Source organism: Periophthalmus magnuspinnatus, chromosome 21 (genome assembly GCF_009829125.3).
Source record: "Periophthalmus magnuspinnatus isolate fPerMag1 chromosome 21, fPerMag1.2.pri, whole genome shotgun sequence".
Taxonomy (NCBI): Eukaryota; Metazoa; Chordata; class Actinopteri; order Gobiiformes; family Gobiidae; genus Periophthalmus; species Periophthalmus magnuspinnatus.
In genome coordinates this window covers 2,523,973-2,543,882 of record NC_047146.1, presented here as the reverse complement: position 1 = coordinate 2,543,882, position 19,910 = coordinate 2,523,973, and the positions used below count along the sequence as shown (strand labels likewise).

Here is a 19,910-nt window from a genome sequence, read left to right as displayed (position 1 = left end):
GGACTAAACCAGGACCAAACCAGGACCAAACCAGGACCAAACCAGGACCAAACCAGGACCAAACAAGGACTAAACCAGGTCAAATGTGAACAAACCCTTTGTACCCGTGTAGGGGTGAGGGCCTTGGGTGTGGTCTGGTTGTGTTTGCGGGTGGAGCTCAGGTGGAGCTCAGGTGGAGCTCAGGTGGTGCACACTTGACCTCAGAGGAGGAGGAGCCGAGTGGATCAGACTTAAACTGTGACAGGAGCATGAATATTTGAAACACGGCTCTGGTCTGACCTCGCCGAAGTCACCGGAGCACGGAGGAGGCGGAGTGAGGACGTAAAGTCGACTGGATAAGTTTATCAAACTTTAAACGTCCCACATTCCTCTATTTTCTGATTCATAATGTCGTTTCCTCGACACAAACAGACCTGGAGTTGTGTTTTGTTTCATTCACACACGTTTAACACACAAACCCTGCATCTCTCAAACTGAAAACACTCCGTTCCACCTTGTGATGTCATCGTGTGGCGATACAGGAAGTGCTCCGCTGTGTTTTTAAACTCCACACACCTTCATTTCTAGAATCATTTGGATCATTTCACCCCTGGAATCGCCAATCTCTACTGAACTAAAGGTAAAATGTAGCTGTTAAAAGCTTGAAAAGTACCACTTGATGACATCACAAGGTGGAACAGAGCGTTTTGAGCTTTGGAGGTGTAGACAGACTAATAATAATGAAACAAAACCCAACTCCAGGTCTGTTTTTGAGGAGGAAACATCGTTATGTGTCGTTTAAAACACATTGAAAAACACGCATCCTCACTGTGAATGCGCTCGCCTCTCCGCAGATCTGACGCGCATCTTAGCCTTAAAATGTCAAATCTGCTTGTCTCTCTGCAGATGTTATTGCGTTTCCGTGTACAACCCCAAACGAAACAAAAAAAAAAAACACCACGGAAGCCACAGGTAATGTAAACAGACTCAGTTACACGTCAGATCTATGGAGAGTCCGCACACAGGATCACAGGTTTTTAAGGATTTTAAAACGGTTTGGTAAATGTCACATGTCAAACGATACCAGGCAAAGCAAAAACATCTCCACGGTGACAAACATATGACATACCCTCCACAGGAAAAGTTACACAGTGTCACTTTAACTTAAAATAGAAACTTAAACAGATTTTTTTCCTCGTGTTTTTGAGTAAAATATGTCCTGCCCCAGTACAGATCTGCACAAAAGTCACTGACACTTTTAGATCTTCACTCGCTCCTATGATTCTTACGTTAAACTCACCAAATTTTAGCCGTAGATAAACTGAACCTTCGAGATTTTTGGCGATATAAACGATTATAATTGTCACTTACACTTGAACTTATCACGACTTAAACTACGGGAAGTAAAAATGACCTAAATAAAAAAAAAAAAAAAAAAAAATGTGTTTTTTAAGCATCCACCATTTTTTTTAACTTTTATTTCATTTTTTAAAGATTATTTCATTTTTTTATTATTATCATTCGTTTCTTTTCTATATTTTTTGTGATAAATATATATATATATTTTTTCCATTTTTTTCATTTTTGTTTTGTGATATATACTTTTTTAACTTTTATTTCATTGTTTTGTCTATTTCAGTTTTTTATTATTTTTATTATTTGTCTGTTTTCTGTAATTTTTGAATTTTATTTTTTTTTAAAGTTTATTTAATTTATTTATTTTATTTTTATTTCATTTATTAAACATTCCGAGTTATGAGGGTTTTTTATTTTTTTATTTTTTTATTTATTTTTTTTACTATTTATGCAGCTTTTCAGGTCAAAATAAGTCCACTGCGTACTGTGTAACTTTACAGCGACACAAACCTCCTCTCGTCTCTGAAAGTAGTGAAAAGCGCTTATAAATTCATCACGGTGAGTAATTAGGATGTTCTAAATGCATAAAGTCATTGAGGAGTAACTTTGGACCACTGCAAACTGTTTTTCACCTTTTTAAAACGCTAAAAACCAGGTACAGCGCCTTTACGATGATCCGCGACGGTGATTTATCGATAATTCCCAGGTCCAAAGTTCTCCATTTTCTGAGCTCTTTTTCTCTCGCTCCGTCCCAAACCCGCGCGCCGCCTCGTTCCCATAGCGGCTTTGTGCTCGGACATATTCTTCGCAATCAAAAAGTTTCCTGTGTTTCTGCTCGCGTCGTATAAATAGGCCCCAGAACAATTAAAGGATCAAAACTCTAAACAGAGAGTGGTGCATTCGAGGGATCCGCGGGTTTAAGGCTTCCTCTGCGTGACCAGGACAAACACGCCACAAGCCAGCGCCGATTTGGGTTAAAGGGGAGAGTTTGAGAGCGGAGCGGCGCTACACGGCAAAAAAAACAAACCTCAACGCTGGATGAACTCAACACTAAACCCACTTTAAAAAAAAAAAAAGAATGAATACTTTTTTTTCGTTTGTTTACATTTTTCTTTTTTGTTCTTTTGTTCTTTTTTCTTTTTTAATTTTATTTTTTTATATTTTAATTTTATTTTTAATTATTTATTTTTTTAAATGAATGAATACTTTTTTTGGTTGTTTACATTTTTCTTTTTTGTTCTTTTTGTTCTTTTTTAATTTTATTTTTTTATATTTTAATTTTATTTTTTAATTTTTTTTTTACATTTTTTTTTTATTAATGAATACTTTTTTTGGTTGTTTACATTTTTCTTTTTTGTTCTTTTTTCTTTTTTTCTTTATTTTTTTATTTTTAAATATTTTTTTAAATTGTTTTTTAAATTTAAAGTTTTATTTTATTTATTTATTTTTGCTCCTAAACTGTGTATATTGTGTTTTCAGACCATTATCTACTGTTTTATCGCTTGGTAACTGGGTAAAAAAAACAAACAGTGTGTGCTGCCTCTAGTGGCCACTGCAGTTTCCAGTAGTTGGTGACATCACGCAGAACTGCCCCGGTTACAGATCACAGGTGTCTCCGATCGCACCTGTCCTCCAGACTCCGCCCACTTTAGCAGCCCTGTTTCAGATTAAGTCAGTTATGGGTAGAGTTTACGCGTTTAATCCCACTTTAAAGCTGGAGTGTGTAACTTTTTCCGGTGAGATGTTATAGTTTTGCCTGTGTTTACCAGTCTCCGTTAAGACAAACTGGTCAGATCTGTGGAGAGGCGACCCCGCTCACCGTGAAAGTAAATAAATAAAGGTAATCCGAGCGGTAAAAAACAGCTGTAATAAGACGCAACGCAGCTGTTTAATGTCGTACTGTGGAACTTTTAAAGCAAAGTAATAAAATCAGCATGCGGAAATGTTACACAGTGTCTTTAAAATCTGGTTTAGCTCCTGACAGACGCGGAGACTCGTTTTCAGACTCTATAAATTCTACCTTAATCTGAGCTGAATTATTGATGATTTGAGGATTGTCTTTCGGAGCAAACGCCGTGTCCGACTGTCAGAGCGAGACGAGAGGGCATCTGACACAAACATGAGACTATAGTACGACGGGAGGGCATCTGACACAAACATACAGGACTATAGTACGACGGGAGGGCATCTGACACAAACATACAGGACTATAGTACGACGGGAGGGCATCTGACACAAACATACAGGACTATAGTACGACGGGAGGGCATCTGACGCAAACATGAGACTATAGTACGACGGGAGGGCATCTGACACAAACATACAGGACTATAGTACGACGGGAGGGCATCTGACGCAAACATGAGACTATAGTACGACGGGAGGGCATCTGACACAAACATGAGACTATAGTACGACGGGAGGGCATCTGACACAAACATATGAGACTATAGTACGACGGGAGGGCATCTGACACAAACATATGAGACTATAGTACGACGGGAGGGCATCTGACACAAACATATGAGACTATAGTACGACGGGAGGGCATCTGACACAAACATGAGACTATGGTACGACGGGAGGGCATCTGACACAAACATGAGACTATAGTACGACGGGAGGGCATCTGACACAAACATGAGACTATAGTACGACGGGAGGGCATCTGACACAAACATGAGACTATAGTACGACGGGAGGGCATCTGACACAAACATGAGACTATAGTACGACGGGAGGGCATCTGACACAAACATGAGACTATAGTACGACGGGAGGGCATCTGACACAAACATGAGACTATGGTACGACGGGAGGGCATCTGACACAAACATATGAGACTATAGTACGACGGGAGGGCATCTGACACAAACATATGAGACTATAGTACGACGGGAGGGCATCTGACACAAACATGAGACTATAGTACGACGGGAGGGCATCTGACACAAACATGAGACTATAGTACGACGGGAGGGCATCTGACGCAAACATGAGACTATAGTACGACGGGAGGGCATCTGACACAAACATGAGACTATAGTACGACGGGAGGGCATCTGACGCAAACATATGAGACTATAGTACGACGGGAGGGCATCTGACACAAACATGAGACTATAGTACGACGGGAGGGCATCTGACACAAACATATGAGACTATAGTACGACGGGAGGGCATCTGACACAAACATATGAGACTATAGTACGACGGGAGGGCATCTGACACAAACATGAGACTATAGTACGACGGGAGGGCATCTGACACAAACATGAGACTATAGTACGACGGGAGGGCATCTGACACAAACATGAGACTATAGTACGACGGGAGGGCATCTGACGCAATCATATGAGACTATAGTACGACGGGAGGGCATCTGACGCAAACATGAGACTATAGTACGACGGGAGGGCATCTGACACAAACATATGAGACTATAGTACGACGGGAGGGCATCTGACACAAACATGAGACTATAGTACGACGGGAGGGCATCTGACGCAAACATGAGACTATAGTACGACGGGAGGGCATCTGACACAAACATGAGACTATAGTACGACGGGAGGGCATCTGACACAAACATGAGACTATAGTACGACGGGAGGGCATCTGACGCAAACATATGAGACTATAGTACGACGGGAGGGCATCTGACGCTCTACTGCACATGTGTAATTTGTGGTCTGGTGCCACATGTATGTTTGGGTTTGGGACGCGCGCTGCCCCCTTGTGGTCACCCGCTCCGCTCCTGAATTGCCGGGTGTGTCCGAGTCGGGAGTCTCCGGCGGTCGGAGTTCCTATTTTGGCGCGCGCCCCTTAAACGCAGCGCTCTACGAAAACATCCCAGCGAGCGGCGAGCGGCGAGCGGCGAGGGGAGAGCGCCAGCCCGGGGTTAACACTTTGGATCTGGATTACAGCGCAGAAAACGCCGCTCTGGTTTGTTATTTCTACGTTTGTGGATTAAAGACCCACTGTGGAACTTTTCTGCTACTTGTGAGATCTCCGTGGAGACGATGCAGGGTCGTCTCTCCACAGATCTGGTCCGTAACTTTAAAAAAAAACACTGCTTTGGTTTGATATTTCTACATTTGTGGATTAAAGTTGAACTATGTAACTTTTCTAATAAGAAGTTATGCCAATGGCGTCTCCATGGAGATGCCACAGGGTCGCCTCTCCACAGATCTGGTCCGTAACTTGGCCTGGTAGTGTCATTTTGGATCTAGACTGTGAAGTTGAAAACACCTCTTTGGTTTGTTATTCTTACATTTGTGGATTAAAGACACACTGTGGAACTTTTGTGGTAAGAAACTATGCCAGTGGCGTCTCCATGGAGATGGTGGCGGTTGCTTGGTTTGGAAAGTTCCACAGTGCGGCATTAAACAGCTGCAGAACATGCATTTATTCAAAGGTGTCTTTTTTTGATCAAAATATACCTTTGAAAACATTCTTTTTCAGCTGCTTGCGTCTCCATGGAGATGTTGCTTTGTGTAGAAATGTTCCACAGTACGGTATTACATCTGTATATTTCTTAGATTTACTCGCTTCTCCACAGATCTGACCTATAAACTGGATCAGATGGGTTAGGTTTGGTTTGTTATTTCTACATTTGTCTCACTATCTTACGTTTTCAGCTGTTTGCGTCTCCATGGAGATGTTGATGATCACTTTGTGTAGAAATGTTCCGCAGTACAGTATTATGTTTGTATATATCTTGCATTTACTCCCCTCCCCACAGACCTGACCTGTAACGTGACCTTGTAACCTCACTTTGCATCACAACGTTTGGTTTGTTATTACATTTGTTGATTAAAGGCACAATACGTCGCTTTTTCTTGGTAGGGGATTTCTCCATGGAGACATTGATGAAATGTCCCACAGTGTAGCATTAAACTTAATTATAACTTCATTATATTTTATATCTTATATCATATAACATTCAGTCACAGACGTCTTTTTTGTGAAGGTTTAGATTTGAAAACACGCCCCTCCACAGATCTGACCTGGAACTACAGGAAGGGGTCATTTTGGACTAAACCAGGACTAAACCAGAACTAAACCAGGACTAAACCAGGGCTAAACCAGGACTAAACCAGGACTAAACCAGGACTAAACCAGGACAAAACTAGGACCAAACTAGGACCAAACCAGGACCAAACTAGGACCAAACCAGGACCAAACCAGGACCAAACCAGGACCAAACCAGGACCAAACTAGGACCAAACCAGGACCAAACTAGGACCAAACCAGGACCAAACCAGGACCAAACCAGTACCAAACCAGGACCAAACCAGGACCAAACCAGGACCAAACTAGGACCAAACCAGGACCAAACCAGGACCAAACCAGGACCAAACCAGGACCAAACTAGGACCAAACCAGGACCAAACCAGGACCAAACTAGGACCAAACCAGGACTAAACCAGGAGCAAACCAGGACCAAACCAGGACCAAACCAGGACCAAACCAGGACCAAACCAGGACCAAACCAGGACCAAACTAGGACCAAACCAGGACCAAACCAGGACCAAACTAGGACCAAACCAGGACCAAACCAGGACCAAACCAGGACCAAACTAGGACCAAACCAGGACTAAACCAGGAGCAAAATAAACCTGAAAACTCCTCTATTTTAAAGTTCCATATCACACTGTTTTTTGTCGTTTCCTCGTCACAAACAGAACTGGAGTTGTGTTTTTTGTTTCATTCTCACATGTTTAACACACAAACCTGCAGATTTAGGCTGAGTTCTTCTCTCTAACTGTAAAACACTCTGTTCCACCTTGTGATGTCATCATGTGGTGATACAGGAAGTGCTCCACTGTGTTTTTAAACTCCACACACCTTCATTTTTAGAATCATTTGGATCATTTCAGTCCTGGGATTGTCAAACTTCTACTGAACTAAAGGTAAAAGGAGGCGGAGTTAACTTGAAAACTACCACTTGATGACATCACGAGGTGGAACGGAGCGTTTTGAGCTTTGGAAATATAAACTCAAACATGTGTGAATGAAACAAAACACAACTCCAGGTCATTTTTTTTTGTTCAAACTCTAAACGCACAGACACATACAGTTGTTTTACGTCCGTGTATCCGAGTTCTCCCTCAGTTTTCCTCAAACCTCGTCTTTCCAGATAAACTAATGCGTTTGTTCCGTGCTCCAGACCTTAATGTGACTTGGCTCGGCCTCGGAACTTTCACGACAGACAGAATTCCCATTAAACTCCTGATGAGCTGCAGAGCGCTCCTGAAACACTGTGCGCCATTGTTCAAACACAGCTCCGAACATGTCCATTTGCGTTTCCTCGGAACGCTCTGAAACTCCCCGCGGAGCCGTACAATGCCGCGGCTCGCTCCACGGTTTGGGAGAATGGAGGAGCGGCGCAGGAAAACCCGGAGTGTTTTTTCATGTTTCGGAGCTCATGTGGTCATCGCAGTCACATGTTTGGGAACAGAGGAGCTGAAAACGGGATTTGTTTCACAGCTGTGGAGCAGAGAGGAGTCAGAAGAGGAAGTACAGAGGGATTAACACGGAACGCTGTGGAAAGGTTCAGTAACTCTCACCATTAAGACAAACTCAGTTACACGGGAATTCTGCTGCTGTACAGACTCGCCTCACGACGGGAAGGTCCCCGGTTCCACTCCCGGGTTTTTCTGTGTGGAGTTTGCATGTTCTACCAACAACCCAAAACATGAACGACGGGTCAAATCCTCCAGCTGAGGTAGTCCCGACCAAGACTAGACCAAGACCTGGAGATGGGTCAAATGCAGCCGTAACACAGAGACACTGAAGGATGGGCCAAATGCATTTTTAACCCAGGAATACTAACGGATGGGTCAAATGTAGCTTTAACACACAGACACTGAAGCATGGGTCAAACGCAGGTTTAACCCAGAGATAGTGACGGATGGGTCAAACGCAGGATTAACACAGAGACACTGAATAATGGGTCAAATGTAGCCTTAACACAGAGACACTGAGGCATGGGTCAAATGCAGGATTAACCCAGAGACACTGAATAATGGGTCAAATGTAGCTTTAACACACAGACACTGAGGCATGGGTCAAATGCAGGTTTAACCCAGAGACACTGAATAATGGGTCAAATGTAGCCTTAACACAGAGACACTGAGGCATGGGTCAAATGCAGGATTAACCCAGAGACACTGAATAATGGGTCAAATGTAGGTTTCACTCTGAGACACTGAAAGATGGATCAAATGGATTTTTAACCCAGAAATACTAAAATATCTTTAACACAGAGACACTGCGGCATGGGTCAAATGCAGGTTTGCCCCAGTGACACTGAAGCATGGGTCAAATGCAAATTAAATCCAGAGACATTGAAGGATGAGTCAAATGCAGGTTTAACCCAGATACACTGAAGGATGGGTCAAACCTAGAGACAGTAAAGGGTGGGTCAAATGCATTTTAACCCAAAAATTCTAAGGGATGGGTCAAATGTAGCTTTAACACAGCCACACTGAAGCATGGGTCAAATTCAGGTTTAACCCAGAGACACTGAAGGACGGGTCAAATGCAGAGGGCATATTTCGCTACAGGAGGCAATAAAGACTAATCTTAACTTGTTTCCATGGAGATTGTATTTTACATCTTTAACTAAATAAAACAACACCACTGCACTGACAGCAGGATGTTCCGCAGTAGAGCATTTTGTTTCTTGTGTGTTTAAAGCTCGTGTGCCGCCTCAGAGGTCGTGGGTTGGACTCCTGGTGCCTCACAGTTTGCATGTGCTGCCTGTGCTGTACATGTGAAGTCCATTACCTTTTAAAGCTCCAGTGTGAGTGAAAAATGTCTTTGTTGATCTGTATCTCTGCTCGCTCTGCGTTGCCGCGGTGATGGATGGTCTAAAGCTCTTTGGTGAAACTCGTCCCACCTGTGAGATCAGCCGCTAAAGTTTAACTGTCAAACGTTTAATGAGAAGAGGACGGAGCGTTTCACACGTGACCCGCTGGAACTGAGCCAGGACTGAAGCGGGACTAGAGCAGGACTGAAACAGGACTAGAGCAGGACTGAAACAGGGACTAAAACAAGGACTAGACCAGGACTGAAGCAGGTCTGAAACAGGACTGAAACAGGAATAAAACAGGGACTGAAACAGGACTGGACCAGGACTGAAACAGGACTGAAGCAGGGACTAAAACAAGGACTAGACCAGGACTGAAACAGGGACTAAAACAAGGACTAGACCAGGACTGAAGCGGGGACTAAAACAAGGACTAGACCAGGACTGAAGCGGGGACTAAAACAAGGACTAGACCAGGACTGAAGCGGGGACTAAAACAAGGACTGAAGCAGGACTAAATCAGGACTGAAGCAAGACTGAAACAGGGACTAAAACAGGGACTAAAACAAGACTAGACCAGGACTAAAAAAAAGGATTAAAACAGGATTTAAACAAGACTATAACAGGACTGAGGCAGGACTGAAGCAGGACTCAAACAGGGACTAAAGAAAAACTAAAGGAGTGACTGAAGCAGAGCAGGACAAGCACTGAACCAAGACTGAAGCAGGACTAAAGCAGGACTAGACCAAGACTAAAACAAGACTGAAGCAGAACTAAAACAAGACTAGACCAGGACTGAAACATGACTGAAGCAGGGACTTAAACAGGAATAAAACAGGACTAAAGCAAAACAAAAGGAGTGACTTAAGCAGAACTGGACAAGCAATGAACCAGAACTGAAGCAAAACTAAAGAAGTAACTGAACCAGGTCCAGACCAGGATTAAACCAGAACTAAACCAGGACTAAACAAGGACTAAACAAGGATCGGAAAAGGACTAAACCAGGGACACATGCAACATAGAGAGACCCCAGCATGCACTAAACCTACAACACTTCAGGACTACACAGTCTAGGTCTGAATTAAACCAGGACTAAACCAGGACTAAATATGGACTAAACCAGGACTAAACCAGGACTAAACCAGGACTAAACCAGGACTAAACTAGAACCTGAACCAAAATTTTACTATGACTCTTTCAGGGCCTGATCAGGTCTACACCGAGACTAACCCTGGACTAAACTGCATTTCTATTAAAAGTGAGTTTGCCTCTTTAACGTTAGCTGTAGCATTAGCTGTAGCATTAGCTGTAGCATTAGCTGTAGCATTAGCACTAGCATTAGCACTAGCATTAGCCACATCGCTCTGAACAGCTGCGTGGTGCGAGTGGCTGCAGCAGATGTGAATCGTCAGCGCGAGTTCGGTGACAGACGACGCTGCGCCGGGACAAAGAAACAACTGTGGCTTTGGGTTTACACAAGTCGAGTTTTCCGCAGATCACAAGTTTATAAACCCCGCCCACTCTCAAGCCCTGGCTCCGCCCACTCTCAAGTACTGACCCCTCCCACTTTGACACACTCACCCCTCCCATTCACAAGAACTATAATCGAAAAAATCTGTGTTTCATGTGATACAAATAATGCAAAAAGTGATTGTGTAGTAGTAATAGTAGTCGTAGTAGTAGTAGTAGTAGTAGTAGTAACGGTAGACGTGGTTGTAGTAGAAGTATTTTCATGATAAACGATAATAAACTAAAGAGTAAAAATAATAAACAAAGAGCCAATCGTGCGTTGCGCTAATTCCGACCGCGAGTATCGTAGCAACCAAAGAGCCAATCCAGAGCGAGGATTTTTGAAGGTAATACCTTTTCCCGCCTGCACAGCTAGTTTAGCAGGGAGCAGGTGCTTAGCCAAACCTGTTGCTAACACTAGCGTGAGCAGCCTTAGGAAAAGAAGACGCCTGATTTAGAGACAAAATAACTAAATAAAACCTCCAGGATCATGTGGAGGGTTAATACGAACATTTAAGACCAAAACAACGAGTCTGAAGCAGCAGAGACAGAGAGAGGAGCGAAGGTTTTTCAATAGAAAGTGAGTTGAAGCCAGAGTCGATGGCGCTCACTTCCTGTTTGTAGCGCGGCGGCTAGCAGGTTAGCTCTGTCCATTTATAGTTGAACTGTCCAGTCTGCTCCTGTCTGTCACTGTGTTTGTGGATACAGCTGTTGCGGAAACCACAGGAAGGACCCCCCCCCCCCCCCCCCCTCCTCCTCCTCCTCCTCCTCATCCTCTCCTCCTTTATCCCTTCACTTTCTTCTCCTGCACCTCTCCTCTCGTCCTCTCCCTTTCTTCTTCACCCCTCCTTTATCCCTCCCCCTCTCCACACACAGAATTGCAGTTGACAGGTGCAGCTCTGACAGGTGATCTGGACTTTGAAACAAAAGCAACGACCATCCAACTCTCACAACAAGTTTACAACAACAAGTTTACAACAACAAGTTTACAACAACTTCATTAAACCGACTCAAAATGGTTGGTTCCATCTAGTGACATCATCAGGAGGTCATTTAGTTCACATCTTTACCAGACTCGTCTTTACCGGATCTGCCAGACAATGTGAGCCAAGAACATTAAAGCTAATGCTAAAGCTAATGCTAACTAATGCCAGGATGTGTGTGTTGTATGTGTTGTGTGTGTTGTGTGTGTTTGATTGCAGTGAACACCAGCACACTCCTCGTGGCCCCGTCCGAGGCTCGTCGAGTGGAGGTTTGGACTCTGTGTAAAACTTGAGCCCAGAGTCTCATTATGACTTTGATCAGTTTAGATTTTATTTTATACTTTTAGTTTACACACAAACACACACACACACACACAAAAATACACACACACACACACCCCTACACACCTGCACACAAACACACACACCTACACACAAACACACACACATACATACAAAAATACACACACACACACACCCCCCCTACACACCTGCACACAAACACACACACATACACACCAACACACGCACACACAAATACACACCTACACACAAACACACACACATACACACCAAAATACACACACACACACACACCCCCTACACACCTGCACACAAACACACACACACCCATACACACCCACGTACACACACAAATACACACACATACACACCCACCCTTACACACACATATACACACACATACACACACCTACACATACACGCACACACACTCACATACATACACACACATACATGCACACACATACATACAAACACACACATACATATAAACACACACATACACACCCCTACATACATACACACATACACCCCCCCCCCACACACACACACACACGTTGCGTTGTCTCTCTTGTGCGTTCTGCTCGTGTTTGCACACTGATAAATCATTCATTGTGTTCCTGGTGCAAACTGAGCCGTCTGAGTCTGCGGCGCTCGCACGCTAAAGCTTTAAGCTAATCCCACTGAGCTACAGCCTCTGGGGCGCAGGCCCCGAGCGAACGGGCTACGATGCCACGGGACAGTGTGATTCAAGACGTGCTGATGTACAGGTACACTGTGTCAGGAATGTTCCACAGTATGACATTAAAGTTAAGTACAGGTGCTTTTATTGTGCAGAAAAACTTTAAAGGTGACACAAAACTGACTCTTGTAGCTTTAAGTCGTGTTCTAATGTCATTTCCTCCTCAAAAACAGACCTGGAGTTGTGTTTTGTTTAGTCTGTTACATCTCCAAAGCTCAAAACGCTCTGTTCCACCTTGTGATGTCATCAAGAGGTAGTTTTTTCAAGTTAACAGCTCATTTTACCTTTAGTTCAGTTGTAGATTAGCAATTCCAGATCTGAAATGATCCAAATCTAGAAATGAAGGTGTGTGGAGTTTAAAAACACACTGAAGCACTTCCTATATCACCACATGATGACATCACAAGGTGGAACAGAGTGTTTACTCAGCCTAAATATACAGTGTTTGTGTTAAACATGTGAGAATGAAACAAAACACAACTCCAGGTCTGTGTGTGACGAGGAAACGTTAGAACATAGATCAGAAAACGGGCAAACGGGCTCGCTTCACCACAGATCTGACCTTTGAATTGCTCTTCTGGCGTCACCTGCTCGTCTCCATGGCGACAGATAAGTTTAAAGCTATAATACGTACATAACGGCAAACAGGTAGACCAGAAAAGTTACTTTGTGGAGTTAATTTTGTGTTGCTAATTGGCTTCTTGCAGCGTTTTGAGGTCGTTAGCGTCACTTTGGCCGAGTTTATTGATCCGACTAAATTATTTTAACGTAAAATTCCTGATCACATGGAATAAAAACGAAACAACGGGCAGTTTGAACGTAAAATGTGCAAGAGTAACAGCCTAAAACAACAGCAGAAAGTTATCAAACACTATAACTTAAATATAAAATGTCAAATCAGTGTTGAAAAAGTTTAGGAAACGTCCAGATTTAAACACCCGAAGTTTGACAGACAGTGCAATTCCAGTCGCAGCCACCAGGGGGAGCGTCTCATGCATTTCAATGGGAAGAAAATGACACCAGAGCTCGGCGTTTGTCCAAAAAGCAACATGTCAAAGTTAAACCCTCGTGCTGCTGCTTTAAAACACTTAAAACTTTCACTTTAACACCAGCAGAGGGCGCAAGGACCCCATCTGCGCAGGGAAGCGGTTCAAATCAGGCTGAAAAACGACATCTGAGTGCGGTTCGAGCGGTGGGAATGAGGCAGACGAAAACGAACGGACTTTACGAACACAGAGGAGCGATTCTGAATGACCACCCGATGACATCACGCAGTGGGAGACGGTCTAAACGAGTCGGATTACCCCTCGAAAAATGTGTAAAATGACCCGAAAAAACAACTCCAGGCACAAGTTTAAAGGAAAACTGGTGTATCGCAGCAACGTAAAGGTCCACTGTGTAACTTTTCCGACGCTCGTCTCCGTGGAGATGATCCCACGTCGCCAGGAATGTTCCACAGTATGACATTAAACCTGTCTTGTGAGTGAGCTCGGCTTTCCGCAGACCAGGCCGGTAACTGTCACTTGGCATTTGCTGCTTGTCTCCATGGAAATAACCAAGTTTAAAGCCAAATACGGAACATCTCTGGGAAAGAAAGCAATAATCTACACGGAGACAGGCACGTGGCAGACTCCTCCCCCCTAGAAAAGTTACGTGCTGCACCTTGACAGTTACCATAGCAACCGGACGTTACTGCGCAAAAAGTCGCCCCGAGTCAAACCCCGTGACCCCGTGAACGAGAACGAGACTCGGCGTGCAGACAAAGAGCCGCGGGTCAGTGCAGGTGCCCGGTCCCGTCCCGCCGCGGAGACACCGGAACCCGACCCGTCCCGCGGCTCCCGGGGGTTCGGGGGGGTTCTCCGTGTGACGCGGTGTTTCTCTGCGTGTCTTTTCTCTTAATCTTCATAAACGCGCGCGCTCTGCCAAAAAACTCACGCGCCGCTGCCAAAAGAAACACGGCGCGGTCCAAAGATGATAATCCGCGCTACTTTTCCGCAGGTCCCACCAAACATGGGAACTAAAGACGAGCATTTGGACAACTTTAACGAGCGGCTCTGCGTCACGTGCGTCTGGAGCGCGCGGGGCACAGCTGCGCCTCTGGGGCCGCTCCAGTTTCACCGCGTCTGTGCCAATGTTTAGACTGAAGCGCACGACACTCACCGCGTGGACAAGAGACACGGACACACAGAGACATGGACGCATAGAGACACGGACACACAGAGACATGGACACACAGAGACATGGACACATAGAGACATGGACGCACAGAGACACGGACACACAGAGACATGGACGCACAGAGACATGGACGCACAGAGACATGGACACACAGAGACATGGACACATAGAGACATGGACGCACAGAGACATGGACACATAGAGACATGGACACACAGAGACATGGACACATGAGCCTGAGGAGACATGGACACAGGATACAGAGAAGACACAGGACACAGACATGGACACAGGAGCCTGAGGAGACACGGACACAGGACCCAGACACGGACACAGGACACAGAGAAGACACAGGACCCAGAGGAGACACTTGACCCAGACATGGACACGGGACCCAGAGATGGACACACAGGACCCAGAGAAGACATGGACACAGAGACGTGGACACAGGACCCACAGGAGACATGGACACACAGGACCAGAGGAGACATGGACACAGGACCCAACATGACCACGCAAACTGCCCCGCGCACACTCCACCTGCCGCAGACCCGTGCGCTCCTCGTCCCGCACAGAGGAGCTCCAGACCCGCGGCGCGATCCGGCTCCACTCAAACAGAATCTAAAGCCAAAGTCTGGACTGAACCACAGTGACAAACTTTTTTCACTCCCGTGAGCTCCACCTGCCCCACATCCACCTGTCCCACATCCACCTGCCCCACATCCACCTGCCTCTGTCTCACAGCGCAGCCCTGGAGCTGTGCGTCGTTACGCACGGTGCCGGTCCTACCTGGCGGCGGCGGGGGCGGTTTGTGGCCCTTCTCGTTGGTGCACACGCCTCGGCCGTGGAGCAGCGCGTGCAGGGGCTTCTCCTCTCCGCTCCGGGGCAGACAGCGGAGCCCTTTAGTGCACGTGCTCGTGTACACACCGCACGGCTGACCCTCCGCGAGCGCGCACGTGAGGCAGCAGCCGCAGCCCGGCTCCTTCACGAGCTGCTGGCAGCCCACGGGCACCGGCGGGCACATGGACAGCGCCTTCTCGTCGCACGGTTCACACGGGACATAGGAGCCGAGGCAGCCGCTGAACTGCAGCACGAGCGTGGCCAAGAGGGGCGCGCTCACTAACATGGTCCCGGGCAGAGTCGAGGAGAACGGGGGTCTATGGCACAATGCCGCTCAAAGATAATCCGATTGTTCAGACTAAAGCCAAAGTCTTTATCCGGGAGCTGGGCTCAGATGACACGCGTGTAGCGGCTTCAGCGCGGCGTCAGCGCGGGTCCAGTCCGCTGCAGAGAGTCTGTCCTCGGTCTGTCTCTGCGTCTGTCTCCGCGGCTCTGAGCGCACTGATCCAGCGCAGCGCTGCGAGCCTTTTTAAAAACAGCCCAAACCCTGAAAGAGCCGAGCAGCGGGAGGGAGGAGGAGAGGGAGGAGGACAGGAGGGAGGAGGAGGAGGAGGGGAGGAGGAGGGGAGGAGGAGGGGAGGAGGAGGGGAGGGCACTTGTTCCACGGCTTGGCAACGAGCCAGACATTTTTTTCCTTTGGGCAAGACGCGAGGAGCTCTCTCTCTCTCTCTCTCTCTCTCTCTCTCTCTGTCTGTTTTTATTTCTCTCCCTCTCTGTATCGCTCTATCTCTGGTTCTCTCTCTCTCTCTGTGTCTTTCTGTCGCTCTTTTTCTCTGTCTGTCTCTCTCTCTCTGTCTCTTTGTCTTTCTCTCTATCTCGCTCTCTGTCTCTGTCTTTCTATCTGCCTCTGTCGCTCTCTCTCTGTCTCTCTCTCTGTCGCTCTTTCTCTCTGTCTCTGTCGCTCTCTCTCTGTCTCTTTCTCTCTGTCTTGCTCTCCCTGTCTGTCTCTGTCGCTCTGTCTCACTCTCTCTCTCTCTCTGTGTCTCTCTCTCTGTTTCTCTCTATTTCTCTGTCTCAGTCTCTCTCTCTCTCTGTCCCTCTCTCTCTCTGTCTTTCTCTCACTGACTCTCTCTCTCTATGTCTCTCTCTTGACTCTCTTTTGTCTCTCTGTCTTTCTCCTGACTCTCTCTCTGTCTCTCTTTCACTTGTCTCTCTCTCTCTCTGTCTCTTGTCTCTCTCTCTTGTCTCTCTCCCTGTCTCTTGTCTCTCTCTCTTGTCTCTCTCCCTGTCTCTTTTCTCTCTCTCTCTCACTTGTCTCTCTCTTTGTCTCTGTCTCTCTCTCTGTCTCTTTTCTCTCTGTTGTCTCTCTCTGTGTCTCTGTCTCACTTGTCTCTCTCTGTCTCTTGTCTCTCTTTGTCTCTCTCTCCCTGTTCTGTTGTGTCCTGTAGGGGGCGTGTCCTGTAGGAGGAGTATCCTGTAGGGGGAGTGTCCTGTAGGGGGAGTGTCCTGTGGGAGGAGTGTCCTGTGGGAGGAGTGTCCTGTAGGGGGAGTGTCCTGTAGGGGGAGTGTCCTGTAGGGGGAGTGTCCTATAGGGGGAGTGTCCTGTAGGGGGAGTGTCCTGTAGGGGGAGTGTCCTGTAGGGGGAGTGTCCTATAGGAGGAGTATCCTGTAGGGGGAGTGTCCTGTAGGGGGAGTGTCCTGTAGGGGGAGTGTCCTGTGGGAGGAGTGTCCTGTGGGAGGAGTGTCCTGTAGGGGGAGTGTCCTATAGGAGGAGTATCCTGTAGGGGGAGTGTCCTGTAGGGGGAGTGTCCTGTAGGGGGAGTGTCCTGTGGGAGGAGTGTCCTGTAGGGGGAGTGTCCTGTAGGGGGAGTGTCCTGTAGGGGGAGTGTCCTATAGGGGGAGTGTCCTGTAGGGGGAGTGTCCTGTAGGGGGAGTGTCCTGTAGGGGGAGTGTCCTGTAGGGGGAGTGTCCTGTAGGGGGAGTGTCCTATAGGAGGAGTATCCTGTAGGGGGAGTGTCCTGTAGGGGGAGTGTCCTGTAGGGGGAGTGTCCTGTGGGAGGAGTGTCCTGTGGGAGGAGTGTCCTGTAGGGGGAGTGTCCTGTAGGGGGAGTGTCCTATAGGGGGAGTGTCCTGTAGGGGGAGTGTCCTGTAGGGGGAGTGTCCTGTAGGGGGCGTGTCCTGTAGGGGGCGTGTCCTGTAGGGGGAGTGTCCTATAGGGGGAGTGTCCTGTAGGGGGAGTGTCCTGTAGGGGGAGTGTCCTGTAGGGGGAGTGTCCTGTAGGGGGAGTGTCCTGTAGGGGGAGTGTCCTATAGGGGGAGTGTCCTGTAGGGGGAGTGTCCTGTAGGGGGAGTGTCCTATAGGAGGAGTATCCTGTAGGGGGAGTGTCCTGTAGGGGGAGTGTCCTGTAGGGGGAGTGTCCTGTGGGAGGAGTGTCCTGTGGGAGGAGTGTCCTGTAGGGGGAGTGTCCTGTAGGGGGAGTGTCCTGTAGGGGGAGTGTCCTATAGGGGGAGTGTCCTGTAGGGGGCGTGTCCCGTGGGAGGAGTGTCCCGGGGGAGGAGTGTCCCGTGGGAGGAGTGTCCTGTGGGAGGAGTGTCCTGTAGGGGGAGTGTCCTGTAGGGGGAGTGTCCTGTAGGGGGCGTGTCCCGTGGGAGGAGTGTCCCGGGGGAGGAGTGTCCCGTGGGAGGAGTGTCCTGTGGGAGGAGTGTCCTGTAGGGGGCGTGTCCTGTGGGAGGAGTGTTCTGCAGGGGCTGGAGTTTAGGACCAATCAGATCAGAGAGAGTCATGTGACGCTCATGCTGCTTTGTGATTGGACAATCATCTTAAAACAAAACATTAGTGATGTTCATAAAAGAGCCGGCTCTTTTGAACGATTCCTTAGTGTGAACGGTTGGAACCGGATCTCATTTGTCAAAACTTTTTCTTTCAAATTTTATTCATTTTTATCCTGAATAAAACTGAACCAACACCAGAGTCAGAGCAGAAGCAGAGCGAGCCACACGAGCCAGAGATTTATCCACAAAAAACACATTTGGCATCATAAAAACACGAGTATAAAAATAATAACATTTAGTTTTGTGTTTTTATGATTGTAGTTTAATTTAGACGATGCTTCATTTCAAAGGGACTGAATCATGTTAAACTCGTCTGAGCCTCGGTCGTTGATCAGTTTGGATAAAATGAGTCACATAAATAAATAAATAATGAAAGAGCCGGTCCGTCAAACGGCTCTTTAACGTGAACTCATCCAAAAGATTCGGATAAAATAAAAGAGCCGAAAGTCCCGTCACTACAAAACATCAAATTAAAACAGATCAGATGTGAACATGTTTCCGTCGCACAGAGGTCACGTTTATGAACTTTAAAATCTAAACGGTACAAACAGCTCCTTAAACAGCTCCGTCCGGCTCCTCCCAAACACCGCCCTGCAGATGGAGCGGGAGTCACGGAGCGTCCAAGGAGCCAAATCCAGGGATTTGGAAATCCGGATGATTTTGATCTGGATTCAAAGTTCTGAAATACTGCCCCCTGGAGAACAGTCCTTCTTGGAGAGTAGCTCAGGTTTAGCTCAGGTTTATTTCCTTCTTTCATTTCCTGGTTTAATCCCAGATTTGATGTCGTGTGAACAAAGCCAAGGAAAACGGTTTTCACTGGTTTGGAGCGACTCTGCCAGAAACAAGAAGAAGGACAGGTGGAGTACTGAGCCACGGTCAGAGCCGCCTGGACGCTCTGGACTCGGGACTTTTACTCTGAAAGTCCCACTGTATTTGAAAAGACGACAGTTTCCCCTGACGCTCGGAGCTTCAGCTGCTTCTGTTTGTTTTTATAATGCGGTTCATTATTTGGTTCACTGTAAAACATTCTCCAGCGTCGTGTTTGTCCTGGGCCATGTCTCCAGTTTGAGGATCACTGCTCCACTGAGACCTTCACCCTCCAGGTCTTCTCCAGGTCTTCTCCAGGTTTTCTCCAGGTCTTCTCCAAATCCTCTCCAGGTTTCCTCCAGGTTTTCTCCAGGTCTTCTCTAGGTCTTCTCCAGGTCTTCTCCAGATCTTCTCCAGGTTTCCTCCAGGTTTTCTCCAGGTCTTCTCCAGTTCTTCTCCAGTTTTTCTCCAGGTCTTCTCCAGGTCTTCTCCCGATCTTCTCCAGGTCTTCTCCAGGTCTTCTCCAGATTTTCTCCAGGTCTTCTCCAGGTTTTCTCCAGGTCTTC

General features: G+C 46.8%; 1 protein-coding gene across 1 annotated transcript in view; it reads right to left on the bottom strand.

Moving 5' to 3' along the window:
• Nucleotides 1-16,217, bottom strand: part of LOC117389436 (insulin-like growth factor-binding protein 5) — a 40,097-nt gene extending 23,880 nt beyond the window's left edge. The window contains exon 1 of the mRNA XM_055230612.1: nt 15,656-16,217. Coding sequence (XP_055086587.1) covers nt 15,656-15,992 — 337 coding nt within the window. The 5' untranslated portion in view covers nt 15,993-16,217. The remainder of the gene's footprint in view (nt 1-15,655) is intronic.
• Nucleotides 16,218-19,910: the final 3,693 nt, after the last annotated feature.